This window comes from Procambarus clarkii, chromosome 22 (genome assembly GCF_040958095.1).
Source record: "Procambarus clarkii isolate CNS0578487 chromosome 22, FALCON_Pclarkii_2.0, whole genome shotgun sequence".
In the NCBI taxonomy this organism is placed as follows: Eukaryota; Metazoa; Arthropoda; class Malacostraca; order Decapoda; family Cambaridae; genus Procambarus; species Procambarus clarkii.
This window is the reverse complement of record NC_091171.1, coordinates 45,700,966-45,727,534: the sequence shown is the minus strand read 5'-3', so window position 1 is coordinate 45,727,534 and position 26,569 is coordinate 45,700,966. Positions and strand designations below refer to the sequence as shown.

Genomic DNA, 26,569 nt, shown 5'->3' with positions numbered 1-26,569 from the left:
CCCATGCTTGGGGCTAGACGCACGCTCATAGGTCTACACTTACGACTAGACACTCGCTCATTGGCTGAAGGGAAAACTACCTCCCTACAACGACTAAAGAATAGAATCTGGGAGCGGACATAACACCAAATCTAACTACAGAGGCTCATATAAATAGAATAACATCAGCCGCATACTCTACTCTGGCAAAAGTCTGAACATCCTTCAGTAACTTGAATAAGGAGGCTTTTAGATCCTAGAGTATGTCTTAGGTATGTCTTCAGTCTTAGAGTATGCCACACCATCTTGGAACCCCCAATCTAAAAAAAAAGCCTTAGGAAGCTCGAAAATGTGGGGAAGTTTGCAACGAGACTCGTCCCAGAGTTGCGAGGGATGAGGTATGAAGAGAGACTGAAGGAACTAAACCTGATGACGTTAGGGAGGAGGAGTGTGAGGGGGGAGACATGATACAGATGTATAAAATACTTAGAGGGATTGACAGGGTGGAAACAGAGGAGTTGTTTACAATAAATATCAACAGGACAAGGGGCCACGGATGGAAGCTTGAGACTCAGATGTGTCATAGAGATGTTAGAAAGTTTTCCTTTAGCGTGAGGAAAGTGAGTCAATGGAATGACAGTCCTAATCCTGGGATCAGCAGTTTTAATCCTGGGATCAGCAGACCTAATCCTGGAAGCAGCAGTCCTAATCCTGGGATCAGCAGACCTAATCCTGGAAGCAGCAGTCCTAATCCTGGAATAAGCAGTCCTAATTCTGGGATCAGCAGACCTAATCCTGGAATAAGCAGTCCTAATCCTGGCATCAGCAGTCCTAACCCTGGTATCAGCAGTCTTAATCCTGGTATCAGCAGTCCTAACCCTGGTATCAGCAGTCTTAATCCTGGGATCAGCAGTCCTAATCCCGGGGATCAGCAGTTCCAATCCAGGAATGAGCCGTGCCAATCCCAGGAGGAGCAGCTGTGGTCCGTGAGTCAGGAGCAGAGAGGGAGTCATCTTCAGCGCTCAGCTAACTTTTCCAAATATGAGATTCACGGACGACTCAGAATTATAGGAAAGTTGTTTAATGGTGGCTGGTCGACCTCTTAACCACCGCCACCGCCGCCCCAGACTCAAATGGGGTGGTTAAAACTTGTTTGTGGAAGTTTACTGCCTTGTTAAGTAGGAGGGAGGTGTAGAGGTGTGTGTGGGGGGTAGTGGCCACATGTGTGTGTGGGGGGTAGTGGCCACATGTGTGTGTGTGGGGGGGGTAGTGGCTACGTGTGTGTGTGGGGGGAGGGGGTAGTAGCTATATGTGTGTGTGTGTGTGGGGGGGGGTAGTGGTCACATGTGTGTGTGTGGGGGTAGTGGCCACATGTATGTGTGTGGGGGTAGTGGCCACATGTGTGTGTGTGGGGGGGTAGAGGCCACATGTGTGTGTGTGGGGGGTAGTGGCTACATGTGTGTGTGTATGGGGGTAGTGGCCACATGTGTGTGTGTAGGGGTAGTGGCCACATGTGTGTGGGCGGGTAGTGGCCACATGTGTGTGTGGGGGGGTAGTGGCCACATGTGTGTGTGGGGGTAGTGGCTACATGTGTGTGGGGGTAGTGGCTACATGTGTGTGTGGGGGTAGTGGCTACATGTGTGTGTGGGGGTAGTGGCCACATGTATGTGTGTGGGGGTAGTGGCCACATGTGCGTGTGGGGGGGTAGTGGCCACATGTGTGTGTAGGGGTAGTGGCCACATGTGTGTGGGCGGGTAGTGGCCACATGTGTGTGTGTGGGGGTAGTGGCCACATGTGTGTGTGGGGGTAGTGGCCACATGTGTGTGTGGGGGTAGTGGCTACATGTGTGTGTGGGGGGGGTAGTGGCCACATGTGTGTGTGTGGGTAGAGGCCACATGTGTGTGTGGGGGTAGTGGCCACATGTGTATGTGTGGGGGGGGTAGTGGCCACGTGTGTGCGTGGGGGGGTAGTGGCCACGTGTGTGTGTGGGGGTAGTGGCCACATGTGTGTGTGGGGGGGTAGTGGCCACGTGTGTGTGTGGGGGTAGTGGCCACATGTGTGTGTGGGGGTAGTGGCCACATGTGTGTGTGGGGGTAGTGGCCACGTGTGTGTGTGGGGGTAGTGGCCACATGTGTGTGTGGGGGTAGTGGCCACGTGTGTGTGTGAGGGTAGTGGCCACTTGTGTGTGTGTGGGGGTAGTGGCCACGTGTGTGTGTGGGGGTAGTGGCCACATGTGTGTGTGGGGGTAGTGGCCACATGTGTGTGTGGGGGTAGTGGCCACGTGTGTGTGTGGAGGGTAGTGGCCACATGTGTGTGTGTGGGGGTAGTGGCCACGTGTGTGTGTGGAGGGTAGTGGCCAGATGTGTGTGTGTGCGGGTAGTGGCCACATGTGTGTGTGGGGGTAGTGGCCACATGTGTGTGTGGAGGGTAGTGGCCACATGTGTGTGTGGGGGTAGTGGCCACATGTGTGTGTGGGAGTAGTGGCCACTTGTGTGTGTGTGGGGGGGTAGTGGCCACGTGTGTGTGTGGGGGTAGTGGCCACATGTGTGTGTGGGGGTAGTGGCCACGTGTGTGTGTGGAGGGTAGTGGCCACATGTGTATGTGTGGGGGTAGTGGCCACGTGTGTGTGTGGAGGGTAGTGGCCACATGTGTGTGTGGGGGGGTAGTGGCCACATGTGTGTGTGGGGGTAGTGGCCACATGTGTGTGTGGGGGGGTAGTGGCCACATGTGTGTGTGGAGGGTAGTGGCCCCATGTGTGTGTGGGGGGTAGTGGCCACGTGTGTGTGTGGGGGTAGTGGCCACATGTGTGTGTGGGGGGTAGTGGCCACATGTGTGTGTGGGGGTAGTGGCCACATGTGTGTGTGGAGGATAGTGGCCACATGTGTGTGTTTGTGGGTAGTGGCCACATGTGTGTGTGGGGGGTAGTGGCCACATGTGTGTGTGGAGGGTAGTGGCCACATGTGTGTGTGGGGGGATAGTGGCCACGTGTGTGTGTGGGGGTAGTGGCCACATGTGAGTGTGGGGGTAGTGGCCACATGTGTGTGTGGAGGGTAGTGGCCACATGTGTGTCAGTCTGTGTGTTTAAACCTCAGAAGCACAACTAAATAATGACACACCGGAGTGCCCCTATCCCAGCACTTTGTTTACGTCTGAGGAAACACCGTCTTCCTCAGCTGTTGGAGACCACCTCACCCAGGCGCTCCTCTGGAGGGGGCGGGGAGGGGGGGGGGGGGGGAGGGGCGGGGGCGGGGAGGGGTCAAGACTGTCTCAAGAACACTACTATTCTTTACCCCCTCCCCCTCCCCCTCCCCCTCCCCCATCCCCCTATCCTTGACTCCCTGACTTGCTATTGTGTCTGTATTGACACAACTCGAATCAAACACCCCCAGTCTCTTTTGCTTTTGTGTTTTATTTCACTGTTGTGGCTGTAGAGGGGGGCGGGGGGGGAGTACCATGTTCCCCCCCCCTCTTTTTTTACGTTTGTTATTTTTCCTTCCCCTCATTTACACTTCTTCAATCCCCTCTTTCCCCTCAACGCCTCTGACACTCCCCCCAATCCTCATCTACAGCTGCCGTCACTATTCCCTCTCTCCCCCACCTCTGAGACCCCCACCCCTCGCCTCTCACCTCTCCTCTTGAGGAGAGGTGAGAGGAACGCTCTACAGAGCCTCCATCGTGTTCCTCCAACCCCTCCCCCTCCTCCCCCTCCCACCCCTCCCTCCCCCCATCAGTCAGGCCAATATTCCGCTACGCTGACTTCCTCCTCCTGTGTACGACACTATTGACTGTCCTGCTGAGGCCTGTGTGTGTGTGTGTGTGTGTGTGTGTGTGTGTGTGTGTGTGTGTGTGTGTGTGTGTGTGTGTGTGTGTGTGTGTGTGTGTGTGTGTGTGTGTGTGTGTGTGTGTGTACTCACCTATTTGTGCTTGCAGGATCGAGCATTGACTCTTGGATCCCGCCTTTCCAGCTATCGGTTGTTTACAGCAATGACTCCTGTCCCATTTCCCTATCATACCTAGTTTTAAAAGTATGAATAGTATTTGCTTCCACAACCTGTTCCCCAAGTGCATTCCATTTTCCCACTACTCTCACGCTAAAAGAAAACTTCCTAACATCTCTGTGACTCATCTGAGTTTCCAGTTTCCACCCATGTCCCCTCGTTCTGTTATTATTACGTGTGAACATTTCATCTATTTCCACTTTGTCAATTCCCCTGAGTATTTTATATGTCCCTATCATATCTCCTCTCTCCCTTCTTTTCTCTAGTGTCGTAAGGTTCAGTTCCTTCAGCCGCTCTTCATATCCCATCCCTCGTAACTCTGGGACAAGCCTCGTCGCAAACCTCTGAACCTTCTCCAGTTTCTTTATGTGTTTCTTCAGGTGGGGGCTCCATGATGGCGCGGCATACTCTAAGACGGGTCTCACGTAGGCAATGTAAAGCGCCCTAAAAGCCTCCTCATTTAGGTTTCTGAATGAAGTTCTAATTTTCGCCAGTGTAGAGTACGCTGCTGTCGTTATCCTCTTTATATGTGCCTCAGGAGTTAGATTAGGTGTCACATCCACTCCCAGGTCTCTTTCTCGAATCGTTACAGGTAGGCTGTTCCCCTTCATTGTGTACTGTCCCTTTGGTCTCCTGTCACCTGATCCCATTTCCATAACTTTACATTTACTGGTGTTAAACTCCAGTAGCCATTTCCCTGACCATCTCTGCAGCCTGTTTAAGTCCTCTTGGAGGATCCTACAATCCTCGTCTGTCACAACTCTTCTCATTAATTTTGCGTCATCCGCAAACATCGACATGTATGATTCCACTCCTGTAAACATATCATTTACGTAAATTAGAAAGAGGATTGGTCCCAGCACCGATCCTTGAATTACTCCACTTGTTACTGTTCGCCAGTCCGACTTCTCGCCCCTTACCATTACCCTCTGGCTCCTTCCTGTTAGGTAGTTCTTCACCCATACTAGGGCCTTTCCGCTTACTCCTGCCTGCCTCTCAAGTTTGTATAGCAGTCTCATGTGCGGTACTGTATCAAAGGCCTTTTGGCAGTCAAGAAATATGCAGTCTGCCCAGCCTTCTCTATCCTGCCTTATCCTTGTTACTTTATCATAGAATTCTAAAAGGTTTGTTAGGCATGATTTCCCTGTCCAGAACCCATGTTGGTGCTTGTTTACAAACCCAATGCTCTCCAGGTGCTAAACAAGTCTGAGCCTAATTATTCTTTCAAGTATTTTGCAGGGGATGCTTGTCAGTGATACGGGTCTGTAGTTAAGTGCCTCCTCCCTATCACCTTTCTTGAAAATCGGTACGACATTTGCCGGGGGGCGGGGGGCTCGTAGCTCATACCTCTCAGTTCTGGAACTATTCAGATGGCATACCATTAAATCTTCTCTAAATTTGTCTTGTACTTAAGTATGGACTCCAGACTGGAGCTGCATACTCCAGGATTGTCTGACATATGTGGCATTCAAGGTCCTGAACGATTCCTTACACAAGTTTCTAAAGGCAATTCTTATCGTGGCCAATCTAGCATATGCCGTTGATGTTATTTTTTTTATGTGGGCTTCTGGGGGCAGGTTTGGTGTGATATCAACTCCCAGATCATTCTTTGTGTATGTAAGGGCTGAACGAATGTGCATGTTTGCGTCTGTACATCCCACCTCTCTCTCTCTCTCCCTCCCTCTCTCTCTCTCTCTCTCTCTCTCTCTCTCTCTCTCTCTCTCTCTCTCTCTCTCTCTCTCTCTCTCTCTCTCTCTCTCTCTCTCTCTCTCTCTCTCTCTCTCTGGCTCTCTGTGTCTGTGTGTGTGTCTGTGGGCTTCTATTTCACGCTCTGTCTGACTTTATCACAAAGTCTATCGATATAACTGTCTGGGTGAATGTTACTCGGCTCTACAGCCTCCTGCCCCCCTCTCTCTCTTTCTCTCTGTCTCTCTCTCTCTCTCTCTCTCTCTCTCTCTCTCTCTCTCTCTCTCTCTCTCTCTCTCTCTCTCTCTCTCTCTCTCTCTCTCTCTCGCGGTGCCTCGCTCTCCATTTCTTTAACCTTTAGTCTCTTGCGCACATTCTCTTTCTTACCCTCTATCTCACGCACACACACCCACACACACACACACACACACATTGAAGACAAGAGGCACTGAACTACCGGCCAGTGTCCTTAACTTGTATACCATGCAAGGTGATGGAGAAGATTGTGAGAAAAAACCTAGTAACACATCTGGAGAGAAGAGACTTCGTGACAACCATCAACATGGGTTCAGGGAGGGTAAATCTTGCCTTACAGGCTTGATAGAATTCTATGATCAGGTGACAAAGATTAAGCAAGAAAGAGAGTGCTGGGCGGACTGCATTTTTTTGGACTGTCGGAAAGCCTTTGACACAGTACCCCATAAAAGGTTGATGCATAAGCTGGAGAAACAGGCAGGAGTAACTGGTAGGGCGCTCCAGTGGATAAGGGAGTACCTAAGCAATAGGAAGCAGAGAGTTATAGTGAGGGGTGAGACCTCAGAATGGCGGGAAGTCACCAGTGGAGTCCCTCAGGGCTCTGTGCTTGGACCTATCCTGTTTCTGATATACGTAAATGATCTCCCAGAGGGTATAGACTCATTCCTCTCAATGTTTGCTGACGACGCCAAAATTATGAGAAGGATTAAGACAGAGGAGGACAGCTTGAGACTTCAAGAAGACCTGGACAAACTGCAGGAATGGTCGAACAAATGGCTGTTAGAGTTTAATCCAAGCAAATGTAATGTAATGAAGATAGGGGTAGGAAGCAGGAGACCAGATACAAGGTATCACTTCGGAGATGAAATACTTCAAGAGTCAGCAAGAAAGAAAGACCTGGAGGTTGATATCACGCCAGACCTGTCCCCTGAAGCTCATATCAAGAGGATAACATCAGCAGCATATGCCAGGTTGGCTAACATAAGACCGGCCTTTAGAAACTTGTGTAAGGAATCTTTCAGAACATTATATACCACATATGTCAGACCAATCCTGGAGTATGCAGCCCCAGCATGGAGTCCATATCTAGTCAAGGATAAGACTAAACTGGAAAAGGTTCAAAGGTTTGCCACCAGACTAGTACCCGAGCTGAGAGGTATGAGCTACGAGGAGAGACTACGGGAATTAAACCTCACTTCGTTGGAAGACAGAAGAGTTAGGGGGGACATGATCACCACATTCAAGATTCTCAAGGGAATTGATAGGGTAGATAAAGACAGGCTATTTAACACAAGGGGCACACGCACTAGGGGACACAGGTGGAAACTGAGTGCCCAAATGAGCCACAGAGATATTAGAAAGAACTTTTTTAGTGTCAGAGTGGTTGACAAATGGAATGCATTAGGCAGTGATGTGGTGGAGACTGACTCCATACACAGTTTCAAGTGTAGATATGACAGAGCCCAATAGGCTCAGAAATCTGTACACTGAATCTGTTGATTGACGGTTGAGAGGCGGGACCAAAGAGCCAAAGCTCAACCCCCGCAAGCACAACTAGGTGAGTACAACTAGGTGAGTACACCACACAAAACACTTTCTCACACACATATTCACAAGAACACACTCTGTGTCTCTCTCTCCCTCTCTCACGCAAAATATCTCTCACGCCAAATATCTCTCACACAACCTCTCACCCAGTATCTCTCACGGCCTGTGCCTCCCCTGTGAGGGGCCACTCACCCCACAGGGAACACCAGAGGGCCGTCCCTGGGCCATGGCCTCGTCAGGGGGGCACTAATTACTCTCATTGTGTTCCAGGTGAGACCAGTGGCCCTCTGGACCCCTGTAATATTGCCAAGGGTGAGAGTGTGAGGGAGGGGGAGAGAGAGAGTGAGAGGGAGGGGAGAGAGAGTGAGAGGGAGAGAGAGTGAGAGGGGGGAGAGAGTGAGAGGGAGGGGAAGAGAGAGTGAGAGGGAGGGGAGTGAGAGGGAGGGAGAGAGAAAGAGTAAGAGGGAGAGGGAGAGAGAGAGTGAGAGGGAGGGGGAGAGAGAGTGAGAGGGAGGGGGAGAGAGAGTGAGAGGGAGGGGAGAGAGAGTGAGAGGGAGGAGAGAGTGAGAGGGAGGAGAGAGTGAGAGGGAGGAGAGAGTGAGAGGGAGGAGAGAGAGAGAGAGTGAGAGGGAGGGGGAGAGAGAGAGTGAGAGGGGGGGGATTAACGGGGCACCAATCTATTAAACTAACCGGATCACTCTCCCCCTAATAACTCCTAGGTGCCTATTTACTGCTAGGTGAGCAGAGGCATGAGGTTAAAAGAAACGTTGCCCAAATGCTTCTGTCTTAGCCCCAGTGAGGTATTTCACTGCTGACTGTGCCACATTAACCCTGTGGAGGCGTGTTAAGTAAATCTGACGCGGTACACAGTATTATTTTTATTTTCAAACATGTGAAAATGTGAAATTAACAAATATTTGAGTATCACCTATAATTTCATATAGAGAAAACCAAATTCTTTAGACCGTTTCAAAGAAAACGAGCTAAGTGTAGACTTTCTGAATTTTAAACCAAACATTTTTAATACAATAAAGGTACAACTTGGGAATATTCTGTTTAGGGTGGGGGATGGGGGGGGGGCAGACGGCCGCCCACAGCACCCACGGGCGGGTCCACACACACCCATAGCACCCACGGGCGGGTCCACACACACCCACGGGCGGGTCAACACACACCCACAGCACCCACGGGCGGGTCCACACACACCCACAACACCCACGGGCGGTTCAACACACACCCACAGCACCCACGGGCGGGTCCACACATACCCACAACACCCACGGGCGGTTCAACACACACCCACAGCACCCACGGGCGGGTCCACACACACCCACAACACCCACAGGCGGGTCCACACACACACCCCCACACACACAAGGCGCCTACCAGGAGAGAAAGAACCCACAGTCACTTTCAAATTTCACGAGAGCGAATTCCTATCTTGACTACCGGCCGCTGGGGGGCGTGGGATGGTTGGTGAGAGGAGGGGGTAGGATAGGAGAACGGGAGAGAGGGAGGGAGGGATGGCAGGGAGGGAGGGATAGCAGGGAGGGAGGGATAGCAGGGAGGGAGGGATAGCAGGAGGGAGGGAGGGAGGGATAGCAGGGAGGGAGGGATAGCAGGAGGGAGGGAGGGAGGGATAGCAGGAGGGAGGGAGGGAGGGATAGCAGGGAGGGAGGGATTGACAAAGAAACTTTACAATATCGACGGAGCTCATAAAATGGGATGATCCGGAGAAGAGTGTTTACAGTCATGAAGTGTCTTATACCTGGCTATGCCACACACACCCGAGGTTGGCTATGCCACACACACCCGAGGTTGGCTATGCCACACACACCCGAGGTTGGCTATGCCACACACACCCGAGGTTGGCTATGCCACACACACCCGAGGTTGGCTATGCCACACACACACCCGAGGTTGGCTATGCCACACACACACCCGAGGTTGGCTATGCCACACACACCCGAGGTTGGCTATGCCACACACACCCGAGGTTGGCTATGCCACACACACCCGAGGTTGGCTATGCCACACACACACCCGAGGTTGGCTATGCCACACACACCCGAGGTTGGCTATGCCACACACACACCCGAGGTTGGCTATGCCACACACACACCCGAGGTTGGCTATGCCACACACACCCGAGGTTGGCTATGCCACACACACCCGAGGTTGGCTATGCCACACACACCCGAGGTTGGCTATGCCACACACACCCGAGGTTGGCTATGCCACACACACACCCGAGGTTGGCTATGCCACACACACCCGAGGTTGGCTATACCACACACACACCCGAGGTTGGCTATGCCACACACACCCGAGGTTGGCTATGCCACACACACCCGAGGTTGGCTATGCCACACACACACCCGAGGTTGGCTATGCCACACACACCCGAGGTTGGCTATACCACACACACACCCGAGAATAATCCAAGAAGAATTTATAACCAGAAGCGCAGATCCAAGAAATGGCTACTTGACTTTAACAGCAATAAGTGCAAGGTGACGAGACTCCACGACCAAGTACATAGAAAAAAGATGTACATACAAGTCTTGCTCTCAGATACACATAAAAATACATACATCAAGTCATTTTTTTCCGAGAGGTACACCAAAACAGAATAACATCAGCGGCGTATGTAGCACAGAAGAACGCTCTTTTATCCTCCAGGATTCTCAATAAATAAGTGCACATCACGTACATGAGACCAACGCTTGAATATGCAGCCCCGGGAGAGAGAGAGAGAGAGAGAGAGAGAGAGAGAGAGAGAGAGAGAGAGAGAGAGAGAGAGAGAGAGAGAGAGAGAGAGAGAGAGAGAGAGAGAGAGAGAGAGAGAGAGAGAGAGAGAGAGAGAGAGAGAGAGAGAGAGAGAGAGAGAGAGAGAGAGAGAGAGACACACACTAGGTACACACAAGAGTGATGGAGGGTGAGGCAGCTCCCTCTCCTCAGTCTTATTCACTAACATTATTAACACAATAATGCCCCCCTGCAGCTGACCCTCGCGGGGAGGGGGGGGGGGGGCACAGGTCGAGGCATCAACACAATAATGCCCCCCTGCAGCTGACCCCCGCGGGGGGGGGGGGGGGGGAGCACAGGTCGAGGCATCAACACAATAATGCCCCCCTGCAGCTGACCCCCGCGGGGGGGGGGGAGCATAGGTCGAGGCATCAACACAATAATGCCCCCCTGCAGCTGACCCTCGCGGGGGGGGGGCCACAGGTCGAGGCATCAACACAATAATGCCCCCCTGCAGCTGACCCCCGCGGGGGGGGGGGGGGAGCACAGGTCGAGGCATCAACACAATAATGCCCCCCTGCAGCTGACCCTCGCGGGGGAGGGGGGGAGCACAGGTCGAGGCATCAACACAATAATGCCCCCCTGCAGCTGACCCTCGCGGGGGGGGGGGGGGGGCCACAGGTCGAGGCATCAACACAATAATGCCCCCCTGCAGCTGACCCCCGCGGGGGGGGGGGGGAGCACAGGTCGAGGCATCAACACAATAATGCCCCCCTGCAGCTGACCCCCGCGGGGAGGGGGGGCACAGGTCGAGGCATCAACACAATAATACCCCCCTGCAGCTGACCCTCGCGGGGGGGGGGGGCCACAGGTCGAGGCATCAACACAATAATGCCCCCCTGCAGCTGACCCCCGCGGGGGGGGGGGGGACAGGTCGAGGCATCATTCTACACTCAACAGAATTTAATGAGATTTTGGGTCCACTGATAATAGGCTTTGTTAGTGTGTTGTGTTTTTGAAGGGGGGGGGAGGGGAGAGGGGGAGAGGGCAGGGGACAAACGTTTTATTTCCAGACGTTAAACGTTTCTACAGCAGGTTACGCAAACGTTTGCAAAATCGCTGTTACACGGTTTGTGTAGATTACAAACGTTTGCAGTAGATTGTGAGTTGCATTACAAGTCGCATTAAATGAGGGAAACGTCTTATATGAGATGGAAAAAAACGTTTGCATAAGAGTTCACGAACGTTATTATAAATAAACCGCAACTTAGTGGTTTTGGAAGATTGGAAATATATCAGTCCTGCTAACAAACGTTTGTGCACGATAACAAACGTGTATAAGATCAAGGAAACGTTTGCATGGTATGTGACAAACATTTGCGCGTAATCTTACTCAACAAGAAATAATAAATGTACGAGACCTGGCAAACGTTTGTGTCTATGCTGGTCAACGTTTGTCCAGGAGAAATAAACACTTTACACAGGAGAAAGGAACGTTTTCACAGACAAACGTTTTCACTCTGCCCTCTGGCGGGGGCCGGATGAAATATCAGAGGGGCCAAAAACGTTCGCCATTTCAGAATTATACGCAAACGTTTCAAGCGAGACACATATAGTTGCCATTGATAAGAGAGCCCACATATAAACGACTGTATTTGCCCAAACGTTTACGAGCAGAAACATCGGTCAAACGTTCAGTCGGCTATCAATGAAAGATTTAAAGGCTGATAGAGTTCATTCAGACTTTTATCGACAGTTAAAAACAAGACTTTTAGTTTATTTGTTTACATAAAGCGTTTGAAAGTTAGCTATATGTGTGTCTGTGTGCGTATATATGTGGCTATCTGTGAAGATTAGGCTCTAGCTCGAGGGCCCCCGTCTGCCAACTTTTGGAGCTTTGCAGCGTCGGTGTAATTAAGGCCAGGGATTAGACACCTGCCTGGAGGGGATTACCTAGCAGGTGAGGGATTTATAATCCTCATTAAAGCCGCTGGAAGAACCAGCATTTCCATATGAGCCCCAGGCCAGGAAATCATTATTTTGCCTTCCTCTCACAGCACGCCCACTCTCCTCCTCTCACAGCACGCCCACTCTCCTCCTCTCACAGCACGCCCACTCTCCTCCTCTCACAGCACGCCCACTCTCCTCCTCTCACAGCACGCCCACTCTCCTCACCCCCGCCCACAGCACGCCCACTCTCCTCCTCTCACAGCACGCCCACTCTCCTCCTCTCACAGCACGCCCACTCTCCTCACCCCCGCCCACAGCACGCCCACTCTCCTCCTCTCACAGCACGCCCACTCTCCTCATCCCCGCCCACAGCACGCCCACTCTCCTCCTCTCACAGCACGCCCACTCTCCTCCTCTCACAGCACGCCCACTCTCCTCACCCCCGCCCACAAACAGTATTTTATATATATATATATATATATATATATATATATATATATATATATATATATATATATATATATATATATATATATATATATATATATATATATATATATATGTTTTTCAATAATATTAAACTAGAAGAGTACGACAGCTTGCTGAAATGAATGCTAGAAAAAAAGTCCTCAACCTTTCTGTCAGCGACTCATAGTGGAAACAGGCCTCCCTTCCAGTCAGACTCGGGAGCCTTGGCGTGCGCACAGCAACACAAATTGCTGTAACAGCGTTCCTGCCCTCTTCAGTGGCGTCTGACAACTTGGTGAAGGAAATCCTACCTGAGCACCTAGTTCAGCAGGCAGGGGTGCATGATCCCAGCTTCACAGACTGCACCACCAAATGGGTCTCTCTCGCAGGACCAGCACCCCAACCACCGCCTTCTGAAGCCCATAAGCAATCCAGCTGGGATCGTCCCATTGCCGACCAAGAAGCTGCAACAACACCACATGGCACTGCCCGACTTAGAGCTGTAGCAGCTCCCCATGCAGGTGACTTCCTATTAGCAACCCCAATGTCAGCAACCGGCATCCGTCTCACACCACAGGCCCTCCGAATTGCCGTGGCTCTCCGCCTCGCTGCCCCAATCCACACTGAATTCAGGTGTATTTGCGGCGAGGCAGAGGCCGACAGGTACGGGCGGCATGGCCTTCTCTGCCAAAGGACAGGAGGATGGTATGCAAGACACGGCGAGGTTAACGACATTATTAAGAGAAGCCTTACCACAGCCGGTTGTCCAGCAGAGAGAGAGCCCCGTTACCTAATGCCCCGCCACCCGGATGTGTCTGTCGGTCGCCTAGACGGAATCACGGTGAACCCCTGGAAGAATGGTAGACAGTTGGTGTGGGACTACACTTGCGTTTCAACTTTAGCCAATACCTATGTTGACTTCAGTGCTACACAGACAGGAGGAGCTGCCAATCACTGGGAAGCGGCCAAGTCACATAAATACAGAGACCTTGAGCACCACTGCAATTTTGTCCCCATTGCCTCAGAGACACTTGGAACCTGGGGTAAAAATGCTGCTAGTTTTTTGAAGGCGCTGGGGTCCAAGCTAATTGAAACAACTAAAGACCCTAGACCTGCCATAGGTCTCTGATTGTGCCATAGGCACAATCAGAGAACACTGTATAAACATCAGAGGTCCGCGGTTGTTCAACATCCTCCCAGCAAGCATAAGAAATATTGCCGGAACAACCGTGGACATTTTCAAGAGGAAACTAGATTTATTCCTCCAAGGAGTGCCGGACCAACCGGGCTGTGGTGGGTATGTGGGCCTGCGGGCCGCTCCAAGCAACAGCCTGGTGGACCAAACTCTCACAAGTCAAGCCTGGCCTCGGACCGGGCTTGGGGAGTAGAAGAACTCCCAGAACCCCATCAACCAGGTATCTGCCAGTTTTCAACTTCAGCACCTTAGTGTGGCCATCCAGAGAGGAAATGCTCACTACATTCATGGTTCCTGCCTACCATCTGAGGAGCTGGAGGAGCTGTTCAACTTGTGACAAGAGCCTTGTACCTTGCATGTAATCAATATTGTAACTTTCTTGTGTAATGACATTTTGAAATAAAGTTAGATAAATATACACACATACCAAAAGAATAGGGGTGGTAGGAGAAGAAGATATCAAAGTGTTCAGTGAGGATCCACAAGGTCTTCTCTGAGTACTCTTTATTTTCTTCTCCGAGGCTATGGGTCCCCACACTTGCAGAGGTTGTACCCCTTTTAGGTTAATATATATATATATATATATATATATATATATATATATATATATATATATATATATATATATATATATATATATATATATATATATATATATATATATATAACGTTCAATAACTAGTGACAAAAATATCTGTGCCATATTTTTTTCTTTTAGTTTGATGCAAATAAGTTTAATTTATCAGCGCTGGACCGGCCATTTTCACTCTAATGGCTTCCGCTACGATGAATTCTGACAAAAGACGGCCGATAGTGAGAGTTAATATTGGGTGTTTTAATTTCCTGAGTCACACACACACTTGTGACGTAGAGGTTAGTGAGACCAAACACTGTGGAGTAGACTATTGTAGAGGTGCTGTTGTAGACTGTTGTAGACTGTTGTAGGCTGTTGTAGTTAGCTGTTGTTGTTAGCTGCTGTTGGCAGACCCATGGAACATCTGAGAACTAACCTCTCAGGCTAATGAGACAGAATACTTCTCAGGAATTATGAGGAATAACTTGGCTAATTGTTCCCGCGAGGAAGGCAATGAGGAAATACATTAGGCTTCCCCTAAATATGATTACGACACTCGTTAAACGAAAACGGTTCTCAGTGCCTCGTGGGGTGGCCAGCTAAGCTAAGATATCATCGTAAGGTAACCCCCCAAGGTGGTAGTGTGGGGGGGGGGGGTATAATGGGGTGTGTGGTAGTGGGGGGGGGGGGTAGTGGGGGGGGGGGGGGTGGTAGTGTGTACTGGTGTGGGGTGGTCCAGAGGCGTGGGACCAATCAGTAAAGTCTGCACAGAAAATGGGAAATGAAGTCTAAAGACAGATGAAAATATAAAAAAAGTCGTAAAAATGCCACAAAATGGAAAAACTAAAAGGAACGCGGGGAGGAAGGAGACGATGTAGAGGGGAGAAGAGGGAAGGACGACCTCCTCCTCTCCCCCCCACGACCCCCCTCCACCCCCCCACGACCCCCATCATCCATGCCTCTCTCCCAGACCAAAAAACAAAAGTCTTCAGAAAACTGAGGAGCGCGAGGAAAATCGGAAACTAGTTTGGAATGTCAATAATGGGAATTGTATGACCAAGAACCTGTGGAGGAAGATGGGGGGGGGTGGTAGAGAGAGGGGGGGGTGGTAGAGAGAGGGGGGGGGGTGTGGGGGGCTGAGAGAGGGGGGGGCATGTGGGTGGAGGTGGTAGCACTTACCTATCAGTGACCTGTACTGGTTCACGAGTATCCCCCCCTCACATTTCCTCGGCTCAGTTGTGTTTCGTAATCTAATGAGGCTGTCCTTGCCTATTACTCCCAGTATCTTGTATGTTGTGATCATATCTCTCCCCCCTCGCTCCGTTTCTTTTGTCCACTAGGATCATGATATTTTGTTTTGGCGCTGAAAAATATTGCTGGAAACCTCTGTATACCTTTTTAAATTTTGATTTTGCGCGTCATAAGCTATGGATTTCAGGTGGGTGCTGCATATTGTAGTATTGGTCTAACATAGGTTGTGTAGATTGACTTGAAATGGCTCTTAATCTGGCTTTTAAATCAGTGTGCTCATGTTACCATGTTCGTGTCTTTGTCCCTGTTAGTGATTGAATTATATCCACTCTCAAATATTTTCATTTTCGGATTCCAAACTTTCCCTTCATGGTTTTGATACCTTTTGGTCTCTCCTCTCTACTATTCCATCTTCACTATCTTACACTTTTTGCGATTGAATTCTAGGGTACGTGTCTGTCCACTCCTGGAGTTTATCAAGGTCTTTCTGTATTTTTTTCCAGCTCTCCTCAGATTGCACAACCTTCCTTAGTTAGCTTGGCGTCGTCTGCAGACATCAACATGTCCCAGGTCACAGCCTACCTTGAGGTGCTTCCGGGGCTTAGCGTCCCCGCGGCCCGGTCGTCGACCAGGCCTCCTAAGGGGGGGGGGGGGCCTAAGGCAGGCCCTTCACACACATCAGGAACAGCAGCGGTCCCAGCACCGAGCCTTGTGGGACCCCACTTGATACATTCCTCCAGCTTGAAACCTCCTCTCTCTCTGTGACTCTCGGTTTCCAGCCCTTCAGGAACGCCCTTATCCCCAGTTCAATATTTTCGTGGTCCAGCCAGCTTCCTACACCTCGTGCGGCAGGAGGCGCTCTGGCATACGTTGTTTGACAGTCAAGAAGGATGTAAGAGTCTGTTCAGCCTTCACTAATAATTATGTTTTGAGCGAAGTTTGGCAGGAGGGTTTGTGGGGGGGGGGGGGGGGAGGTGAGAGAGAAAGAGATGGAGGACCATCTATATAATGAGTGCTACACGATGATGATGGAAGGAACACTTAAGAGGATCTGCTGACTTTGGGTGAGGGGTGAGGGGGGATGGGGTGAGGGAAGGGGGGAGAGGGAAAGGGGGTGAGAGAAATGGAGTGAGGGAAGGATAGGAATCAGAGAGAGAGAGAGAATTAAGATACTGTAATCACTACCATCTCCCCCCTCCTACCCCAATTCCCCCCCCGTCCCCCCACACCCCTCCCCCCCTTACCCACGTTTAGTCCCCTCCCTCTCCACCAGGCCCCCCCCTATCCCCCCTTCCCCCACCCCCTCTATCCTCCTCCTGGACCTGGACACAGCTATACAAGCATCTCTGGAAATTTGCATTTCCTGCCGATGTAGACCTGACCAAATGTAAACTGTGTCAACAAAGAATTATGCTCACACCCTCCGTCACTATGTGATGGAGGGTGAAAAGGTCCGTGAGTTCAGCGACAGCTCTTTGTAACAAGTGTTGGAGAAATGTGTATATAAATGTTTCAGGCAAAATGATCTACCAGAAATATTTGCTGAATATATATCTGCTGTTTGCTGACTGTAGGATATTTGGGTGATGGTAACTTCATCCCACCCCCCCTTCCATCACCGCCCACGGGATGGGTATGGGGGTTCACCACCGCCCACGGGATGGGTATGGGGTCCACCACCGCCCACGGGATGGGTATGGGGTCCACCACCGCCCACGGGATGGGTATGGGGTCCATCACCGCCTACGGGATGGGTATGGGGTCCATCACCGCCTACGGGATTGGTATGGGGTCCACCACCACCCACGGGATGGGTATGGGGTCCACCACCGCCCACTGGATGGGTATGGGGTCCATCACCGCCTACGGGATGGGTATGGGGTCCACCACCACCCACGGGATGGGTATGGGGGTCCACCGTCACCCACGGGATGGGTATGGGGTCCACCACCGCCCACGGGATGGGTATGGGGTCCACCGCCACCCACGGGATGGGTATGAGGTCCACCACTACCCACGGGATGGGTATGGGGTCCACCACCCCCCACAGGATAGGAATGGGGTCCACCACCACCCACGGGATGAGTATGGGGGTCCAGCATCACTCACACTCCTACAAGATATAGGCTTGGGGTCTCTCTCCCTCCCCCCCCCTCCCTCTCTCTCTCTCTCTCCCTCTCTCCCTCCCCCCCCCTCCCTCTCTCTCTCTCTCTCCCTCTCTCTCTCCCTCTCTCTCTCCCCCCCCCTCCCTCCTACTTCCTCAACCGGCCACCGTCTCTTCCATCCCTCTATTCCCTAGCCCAACCTCTTCTCTCCCTCCCCCACACTATCCCCTCTCCCCCACCAGAGGAGAGGGGAGATAATCTTGCCCTAAGTGGCTCCCACCTCTCTTCACCTCCAGCTCTAGTTAACGACCCCTCCTATGGGAACGGTGGTTGCCATGGTAACTCTGCTGAGGGGAGACGGCAGGTCATGGGGGAGGAATGGGGGGGGGGGTGATGGGAAGGAGGGAACGGGAACTGGTGCAGTAGGGGAGGAAGAGTTATAAAGGGATGGGAGAGAGAGAGAGAGAGAGAGAGAGAGAGAGAGAGAGAGAGAGAGAGAGAGAGAGAGAGAGAGAGAGAGAGAGAGAGAGAGAGAGAGAGAGAGAGAGAGAGAGAGAGAGAGAGAGAGAGAGAGAGAGACAGAGAGAGAGAGAGAGAGAGAGAGAGAGAGAGAGAGAGAGAGAGAGAGAGAGAGAGAGAGAGAGAGAGAGAGAGAGAGAGAGACAGACAGACAGAGAACAAACTGAACACACAAAGTGAACAAAGATTAGTACCACTTAACATATACATGAAAATTAGACGCGTTGAAGGCCAAATTTAGATAAGTTCCTGCAAGAATTAAGTGGCGGAGCGACCAGGTTGTAGTGGGATATCTATGTGTGCCTGCGGGCCGCGACCGACCACAGTCTTGTAGATCAAGTTATCACATCATATATGATGTGATTAGGGCTTCTTATAATCATCCTATTGATTGGTCTTCTTCTAAAACAATCTTTCCTGTCTCTGCTCTTCACAGACGCCATCTTTTTGAATCTGCTCTGATACACAACATGGCCAACATGCTCTCATATACAACATGGCCAACATGCTCTGATACACAACATGGCCAACATGCTCTCATATACAACATGGCCAACATGCTCTGATACACAACATGGCCAACATGCTCTCATATACAACATGGCCAACATGCTCTCATACACAACATGGCCAACATGCTCTCATATACAACATGCCCAACATGCTCTCATACACAACATGCCCAACATGCTCTCATACACAACATGACCAACATGCTCTCATACACAACATGCCCAACATGCTCTGATACACAACATGCCCAACATGCTCTCATACACAACATGCCCAACATGCTCTCATACACAACATGCCCAACATGCTCTGATACACAACATGCCCAACATGCTCTCATACACAACATGACCAACATGCTCTCATACACAACATGACCAACATGCTCTCATACACAACATGGCCAACATGCTCTGATACACAACATGGCCAACATGCTCTCATACACAACATGCCCAACATGCTCTCATACACAACATGCCCAACATGCTCTCATACACAACATGCCCAACATGCTCTCATATACAACATGCCCAACATGCTCTCATATACAACATGCCCAACATGCTCTCATACACAACATGCCCAACATGCTCTCATACACAACATGCCCAACATGCTCTCATACACAACATGCTCTCATACACAACATGCCCAACATGCTCTCATACACAACATGCCCAACATGCTCTCATACACAACATGCCCAACATGCTCTCATACACAACATGCCCAACATGCTCTCATACACAACATGCCCAACATGTTCTCATACACAACATGCCCAACATGCTCTCATACACAACATGCCCAACATGCTCTCATACACAACATGCCCAACATGCTCTCATACACAACATGCCCAACATGCTCTGATGCACAACATGCCCAACATGCTCTCATACACAACATGCCCAACATGCTCTCATACACAACATGCCCAACATGCTCTCAAACACAACATGCCCAACATGCTCTCATACACAACATGCCCAACATACTCTCATATACAACATGCCCAACATGCTCTCATACACAACATGCCCAACATGCTCTCATACACAACATGCCCAACATGCTCTCATACACAACATGCCCAACATGCTCTCATACACAACATGCCCAACATGCTCTCATATACAACATGCCCAACATGCTCTCATACACAACATGCCCAACATGCTCTCATACACAACATGCCCAACATGCTCTCATATACAACATGCCCAACATGCTCTCATACACAACATGCCCAACATGCTCTCATACACAACATGCCCAACATGCTCTCATACACAACATGCCCAACATACTCTCATATACAACATGACCAACATGCTCTCATACACAACATGACCAACATGCTCTCATACACAACATGACCAACATGCTCTCATACACAACATGCTCTCATACACAACATGCCCAACATGCTCTGATACACAACATGCCCAACATGCTCTCATACACAACATGCCCAACATGCTCTCATACACAACATGCCCAACATAAACCTGAGTCCTGGCTTTGTTGCTGTTGATTCTTCCCTCTCACAAAATATACTCAAATGCCCCAACTTTCTTAACAAACGTGACCTGACTTAACCTTTGCCCCTTTTTCTTACCTTCCTCCTCTTCTTTCCTCGTCCCATTCTTATCTTTCTCCTTATTCTTATCTTCTTCTAGTAATTACATTCTTCTCTTACCTGCTCTTCATCTCTCTTTCCTTATTTATTGGGCCATTCCTTTCTCTCTTTGGCTGACAAAAAGATATCCAGAGACATTGCAGTAGCCTTTGGAGCCGGTCGGGCGAGCGGACAGCACGCTGGACTTGTGATCCTGTGGTCCTGGGTTTGATCCCAGGCGCCGGCGAGAAACAATGGGCAGAGTTTCTTTCACCCTATGCCCCCTGTTACCTAGCAATAAAATAGGTACCTGGGTGTTAGTCAGCTGTCACGGGCTACTTCCTGGGGGTGGAGGCCTGGTCGAGGACCGGGCCGCGGGGACACTAAAAAGCCCCGAAATCATCTCAAGATAACCTCAAGATAGCATACACAGACTCAGACTTGGTTACAAGTGCTGCTGGGAGGTAATGAACCCAATAGTTAAAGAGTATCATATCTGTGGAACAGAAGCAGAGGCGTCACTATTACACTACTTACTGGAATGTGAAGCTCCTGAAGCCCTGCGCATCAAACTCTACATTAATCCAACGACAGCAGTTGCATTAGATGCACATTCCACAGCCACTACAATGATTAGAAAAACAGTTGAGGAATAGGACACACTAGTGAACATTCTGCACCAACATCCGCCACCAAGATAATGTTATTAAAACAATACTACAACCAGTGGACTAAAACAGAAGCGGAAAAGAAACAGGGAAAAAGGAGGAAACCCCACCTCCATTTAAAAGTTTGACCCGAATATCACAGTAACAAGGTTACCGCGAATAACCGAACTGAATTACGGGCTCACTATAGCCTGTGCTACATGAACATTACGGGCTCACTATAGCCCGTGCTACATGACCATTACGGTCTCACCATAGCCCGTGCTACTTGCCCCGCTCCTGTGCCAGGTAAGTCCACTACGGGCTCACCATAGCCCGTGCTACTTGCCCCGCTCCTGTGCCAGGCAAGTCCACTACGGGCTCACCATAGCCCGTGCTCCTGTAAGGATGTGGGATGCTGTAGCATCATCATAAGCACAACAAATGAACACAGACCACTGAACAATAACATCAACAAACCCTACAATAACAACAAGAGTCTTCCTGATCCATCTCCTCACTAAGCTGCCCCCTCCCCCCCAAACACCCAGCTCAACTACTCATATCTCTCACTCTCTCCCTTCCTGTGGCAGCAGCCTCCAGGCCGGCCTCATCACCGCACACATCTCCACCTCTTGTGCTCATCTCCCAGCCACTACTCAATCCCGCATCTTCCTCACACGCATATTAATTCCCGCCGCCAGTTAGTGTGAATTAATGACTTGTTAGCCAACTGGAGTTTATTCAGCGGGGAAAAATGTGGTTTGCAATTTAATTAAAAATTATCTTCAGGGTTGATGAGGCGGAGGATGGTTTATGAGTGTCTGTGAGGGATGGTTTATGAGTGTCTGTGGGGGATGGTTTATGAGTGTCTGTGGGGGACGGTTTATGAGTGTCTGTGGGGGAGGTTTATGAGTGTCTGTGGGGGATGGTTTATGAGTGTCTGTGGGGGATGGTTTATGAGTGTCTGTGGGGGACGGTTTATGAGTGTCTGTGGGGGATGGTTTATGAGTGTCTGTGAGGTTTATGAGTGTCTGTGAGGTTTATGAGTGTCTGTGGGGGATGGTTTATGAGTGTCTGTGGGGGATGGTTTATGAGTGTCTGTGAGGTTTATGAGTGTCTGTGGGGGATGGTTTACGAGTGTCTGTGGGGGATGGTTTATGAGTGTCTGTGAGGGAGGTTTATGAGTGTCTGTGGGGGATGGTTTATGAGTGTCTGTGGGGGATGGTTTATGAGTGTCTGTGAGGGAGGTTTATGAGTGTCTGTGGGGGAGGTTTATGAGTGTCTGTGGGGGAGGTTTATGAGTGTCTGTGGGGGAGGGTTATGAGTGTCTGTGGGGGATGGTTTATGAGTGTCTGTGGGGGATGGTTTATGAGTGTCTGTGAGGGAGGTTTATGAGTGTCTGTGGGGGAGGTTTATGAGTGTCTGTGGGGGAGGTTTATGAGTGTCTGTGGGGGAGGGTTATGAGTGTCTGTGGGGGAGGTTTATGAGTGTCTGTGGGGGAGGTTTATGAGTGTCTGTGGGGGATGGTTTATGAGTGTGTGGGGGATGGTTTATGAGTGTCTGTGGGGGAGGTTTATGAGTGTCTGTGGGGGATGGTTTATGAGTGTCTGTGGGGGAGGTTTATGAGTGTCTGTGGGGGATGGTTTATGAGTGTGTGGGGGATGGTTTATGAGTGTCTGTGGGGGAGGTTTATGAGTGTCTGTGGGGGATGGTTTATGAGTGTCTGTGGGGGAGGTTTATGAGTGTCTGTGGGGGAGGTTTATGAGTGTCTGTGGGGGAGGTTTATGAGTGTTTGTGGGGGAGGTTTATGAGTGTCTGTGGAGGATGGTTTATGAGTGTCTGTAGGGGATGGTTTATGAGTGTCTGTGAGTTAGGTTTATGAGTGTCTGCGAGTTAGGTTTATGAGAGTCTGTGAGGGAGGTTTATGAGTGTCTGTGAGTTAGGTTTATGAGTGTCTGTGAGTTAGGTTTATGAGTATCTGTGAGTTAGGTTTATGAGTGTCTGTGAGTTAGGTTTATGAGTGTCTGTGGGGGAGGTTTATGAGTGTCTGTGAGTTAGGTTTATGAGTGTCTGTGAGTTAGGTTTATGAGTGTCTGTGAGTTAGGTTTATGAGTGTCTGTGAGTTAGGTTTATGAGTGTCTGTGGGGGAGGTTTATGAGTGTCTGTGGGGGAGGTTTATGAGTGTCTGTGAGTTAGGTTTATGAGTGTCTGTGGGACGCTGTATCTGTGGGATGCTGTATCTGTGGGATGCTGTGTCTGTGGGATGCTGTGTCTGTGGGATGCTGTGTCTGTGGGACGCTGTATCTGTGGGATGCTGTATCTGTGGGATGCTGTGTCTGTGGGATGCTGTGTCTGTGGGATGCTGTGTCTATGGGATGCTGTGTCTGTGGGATGCTGTGTCTGTGGGATGCTGTGTGATGAGACACAGAGAACACACCCACCCACAGAGACCAACTTCATCACAGACTCATCGGTCAGTAACAGAAGAACGATCAATCCAGGCGTGACGGGGCCACGATTAATCCTCCTCAGTGGCAATTAATCACCCGACTATTGTCCTTCTACTGTGTTTATGATTTATTAATCCCGTCTGTCCTCGGTAGTGAAACACCGTCAAGCGCTCTATTTGGCAGTAGGGGCTCACTATACACAGTAGTTGGCAGTGTGGGGGCTCACTATACACACAGTACTTGGTAGTGTAGGGCTCACTATACACACAGTACCTGGCAGTGTGGGGCTCACTATACACACAGTACTTGGTAGTGTAGGGCTCACTATACACACAGTACCTGGCAGTGTGGGGCTCACTATACACACAGTACTTGGCAGTGTGGAGGCTCACTATACACAGTACTTGGCAGTGTGGGGGCTCACTATACACACAGTACTTGGTAGTGTAGGGCTCACTATACACACAGTACCTGGCAGTGTGGGGCTCACTATACACACAGTACTTGGTAGTGTAGGGCTCACTATACACACAGTACCTGGCAGTGTGGGGCTCACTATACACACAGTACTTGGTAGTGTAGGGCTCACTATACACACAGTACCTGGCAGTGTGGGGGCTCACTATACACACAGTACTTGGCAGTGGGGCTCACTATACACAGTACTTGGTAGTGTAGGGCTCACTATACACAGTACTTGGCAGTGTGGGGGCTCACTATACACAGTACTTGGTAGTGTAGGGCTCACTATACACAGTACTTGGTAGTGTAGGGCTCACTATACACAGTACTTGGCAGAATGGGGCTCACTATACACACAGTACTTGACAGTGTGGGGCTCACTATACACAGTACTTGGCAGTGTGGGGCTCACTATACACACAGTACTTGACAGTGGGGGCTCACTATATACACAGTACTTGGCAGTGTGGGGCTCACTATACACACAGTACCTGGCAGTGTGGGGCTCACTATACACACAGTACTTGGCAGTGGGGCTCACTATACACAGTACTTGGTAGTGTAGGGCTCACTATACACAGTACTTGGCAGTGTGGGGGCTCACTATACACACAGTACTTGGTAGTGTAGGGCTCACTATACACACAGTACCTGGCAGTGTGGGGCTCACTATACACACAGTACTTGACAGTGTGGGGCTCACTATACACAGTACTTGGCAGTGTGGGGCTCACTATACACACAGTACTTGACAGTGGGGCTCACTATATACACAGTACTTGGCAGTGTGGGGCTCACTATACACACAGTACCTGGCAGTGTGGGGCTCACTATACACACAGTACTTGGCAATGTGGGGCTCACTATACACAGTACTTGGTAGTGTAGGGCTCACTATACACAGTACTTGGCAGTGTGGGGCTCACTATACACACAGTACTTGACAGTGGGGGCTCACTATATACACAGTACTTGGCAGTGTGGGGCTCACTATACACACAGTACTTGACAGTGGAGGGCTCACTATACACACAGTACTTGGCAGTGTGTCTCACTATACACACAGTACTTGGCAGTGTGGGGCTCACTATACACACAGTACTTGACAGTGGGGGTTTCACTATACACACAGTACTTGACAGTGTGGGGCTCACTATACACACAGTACTTGACAGTGGGGGTTTCACTATACACACAGTACTTGACAGTGTGGGGCTCACTATACACACAGTACTTGGCAGTGTGGGGCTCACTATACACACAGTACTTGACAGTGGAGGGCTCACTATACACACAGTACTTGGCAGTGTGTCTCACTATACACACAGTACTTGACAGTGGGGCTCACTATACACACAGTACTTGACAGTGGGGGTTTCACTATACACACAGTACTTGACAGTGTGGGGCTCACTATACACACAGTACTTGACAGTGGGGGTTTCACTATACACACAGTACTTGACAGTGTGGGGCTCACTATACACACAGTACTTGGCAGTGTGGGGCTCACTATACACACAGTACTTGACAGTGGAGGGCTCACTATACACACAGTACTTGGCAGTGTGTCTCACTATACACACAGTACTTGACAGTGGGGCTCACTATACACACAGTACTTGACAGTGGGGGTTTCACTATACACACAGTACTTGACAGTGTGGGGCTCACTATACACACAGTACTTGACAGTGGGGGTTTCACTATACACACAGTACTTGACAGTGTGGGGCTCACTATACACACAGTACTTGGCAGTGTGGGGCTCACTACACACACAGTACTTGACAGTGTGGGGCTCACTATACACACAGTACTTGACAGTGTGGGGCTCACTATACACACAGTACTTGGCAGTGTGGAGGCTCACTATACACACAGTACTTGACAGTTGGGGGCTCACTATACACACAGTACTTGGCAGTGTGGGGCTCACTATACACATTGTACTTGGCAGTGTGTCTCACTATACACACAGTACTTGACAGTGGGGGCTCACTATACACACAGTACCTGACAGTGGAGGGCTCACTATACACACAGTACTTGGTAGTGTGTCTCAATATACACACAGTACTTGGCAGTGTGGGAGTTCACTATACACACAGTACCTGACAGTGGAGGGCTCACTATATACACAGTACTAGGCAGTGTGTCTCACTATACACACAGTACTTGGCAGTGCATCTCACTATACACACAGTACTTGGTAGTGGGGGCTCACTATACACACAGTATTTGGCAATGGAGGGCTCACTATACACAAAGTACTTGGTAGTGTGTCTCACTATTCACACAGTACTTGGCAGTGTGGGGGCTCACTATACACAAAGTACTTGGCAGTGCATCTCACTATACACAGAGTACCTACATCCATACATTATACAAACACCAAAGGTTATACAAGACAGGAAGATAGATCGCCTTTATTAAGTCACTGTGAGGAGGCGAATTCTGAATTACATCTGAATTAAGTTATAATCCTGAATTACAATCTATCTGGTGAACAGTTGGTCTCATCTGAACAGTTGGCTGATGATGAGAATGTGTCTCATATGCCACAAGAGTGAGGAATGAGTGAGTGATCAAGC

At 50.1% G+C, this 26,569-nt stretch overlaps 1 protein-coding gene across 1 annotated transcript; it reads left to right on the top strand.

The window, feature by feature from the left end:
- Positions 1–554: 554 nt before the first annotated feature.
- LOC138367565 (uncharacterized) lies at positions 555–26,548 on the top strand. The gene is made up of 3 exons (XM_069329264.1): positions 555–965; positions 12,272–12,619; positions 26,489–26,548. The coding sequence occupies exons 1-3, from the start codon at positions 555–557 to the stop codon at positions 26,546–26,548; spliced, it is 819 nt and encodes a 272-aa protein (XP_069185365.1).
- The last annotated feature ends 21 nt before the right edge of the window (positions 26,549–26,569 follow it).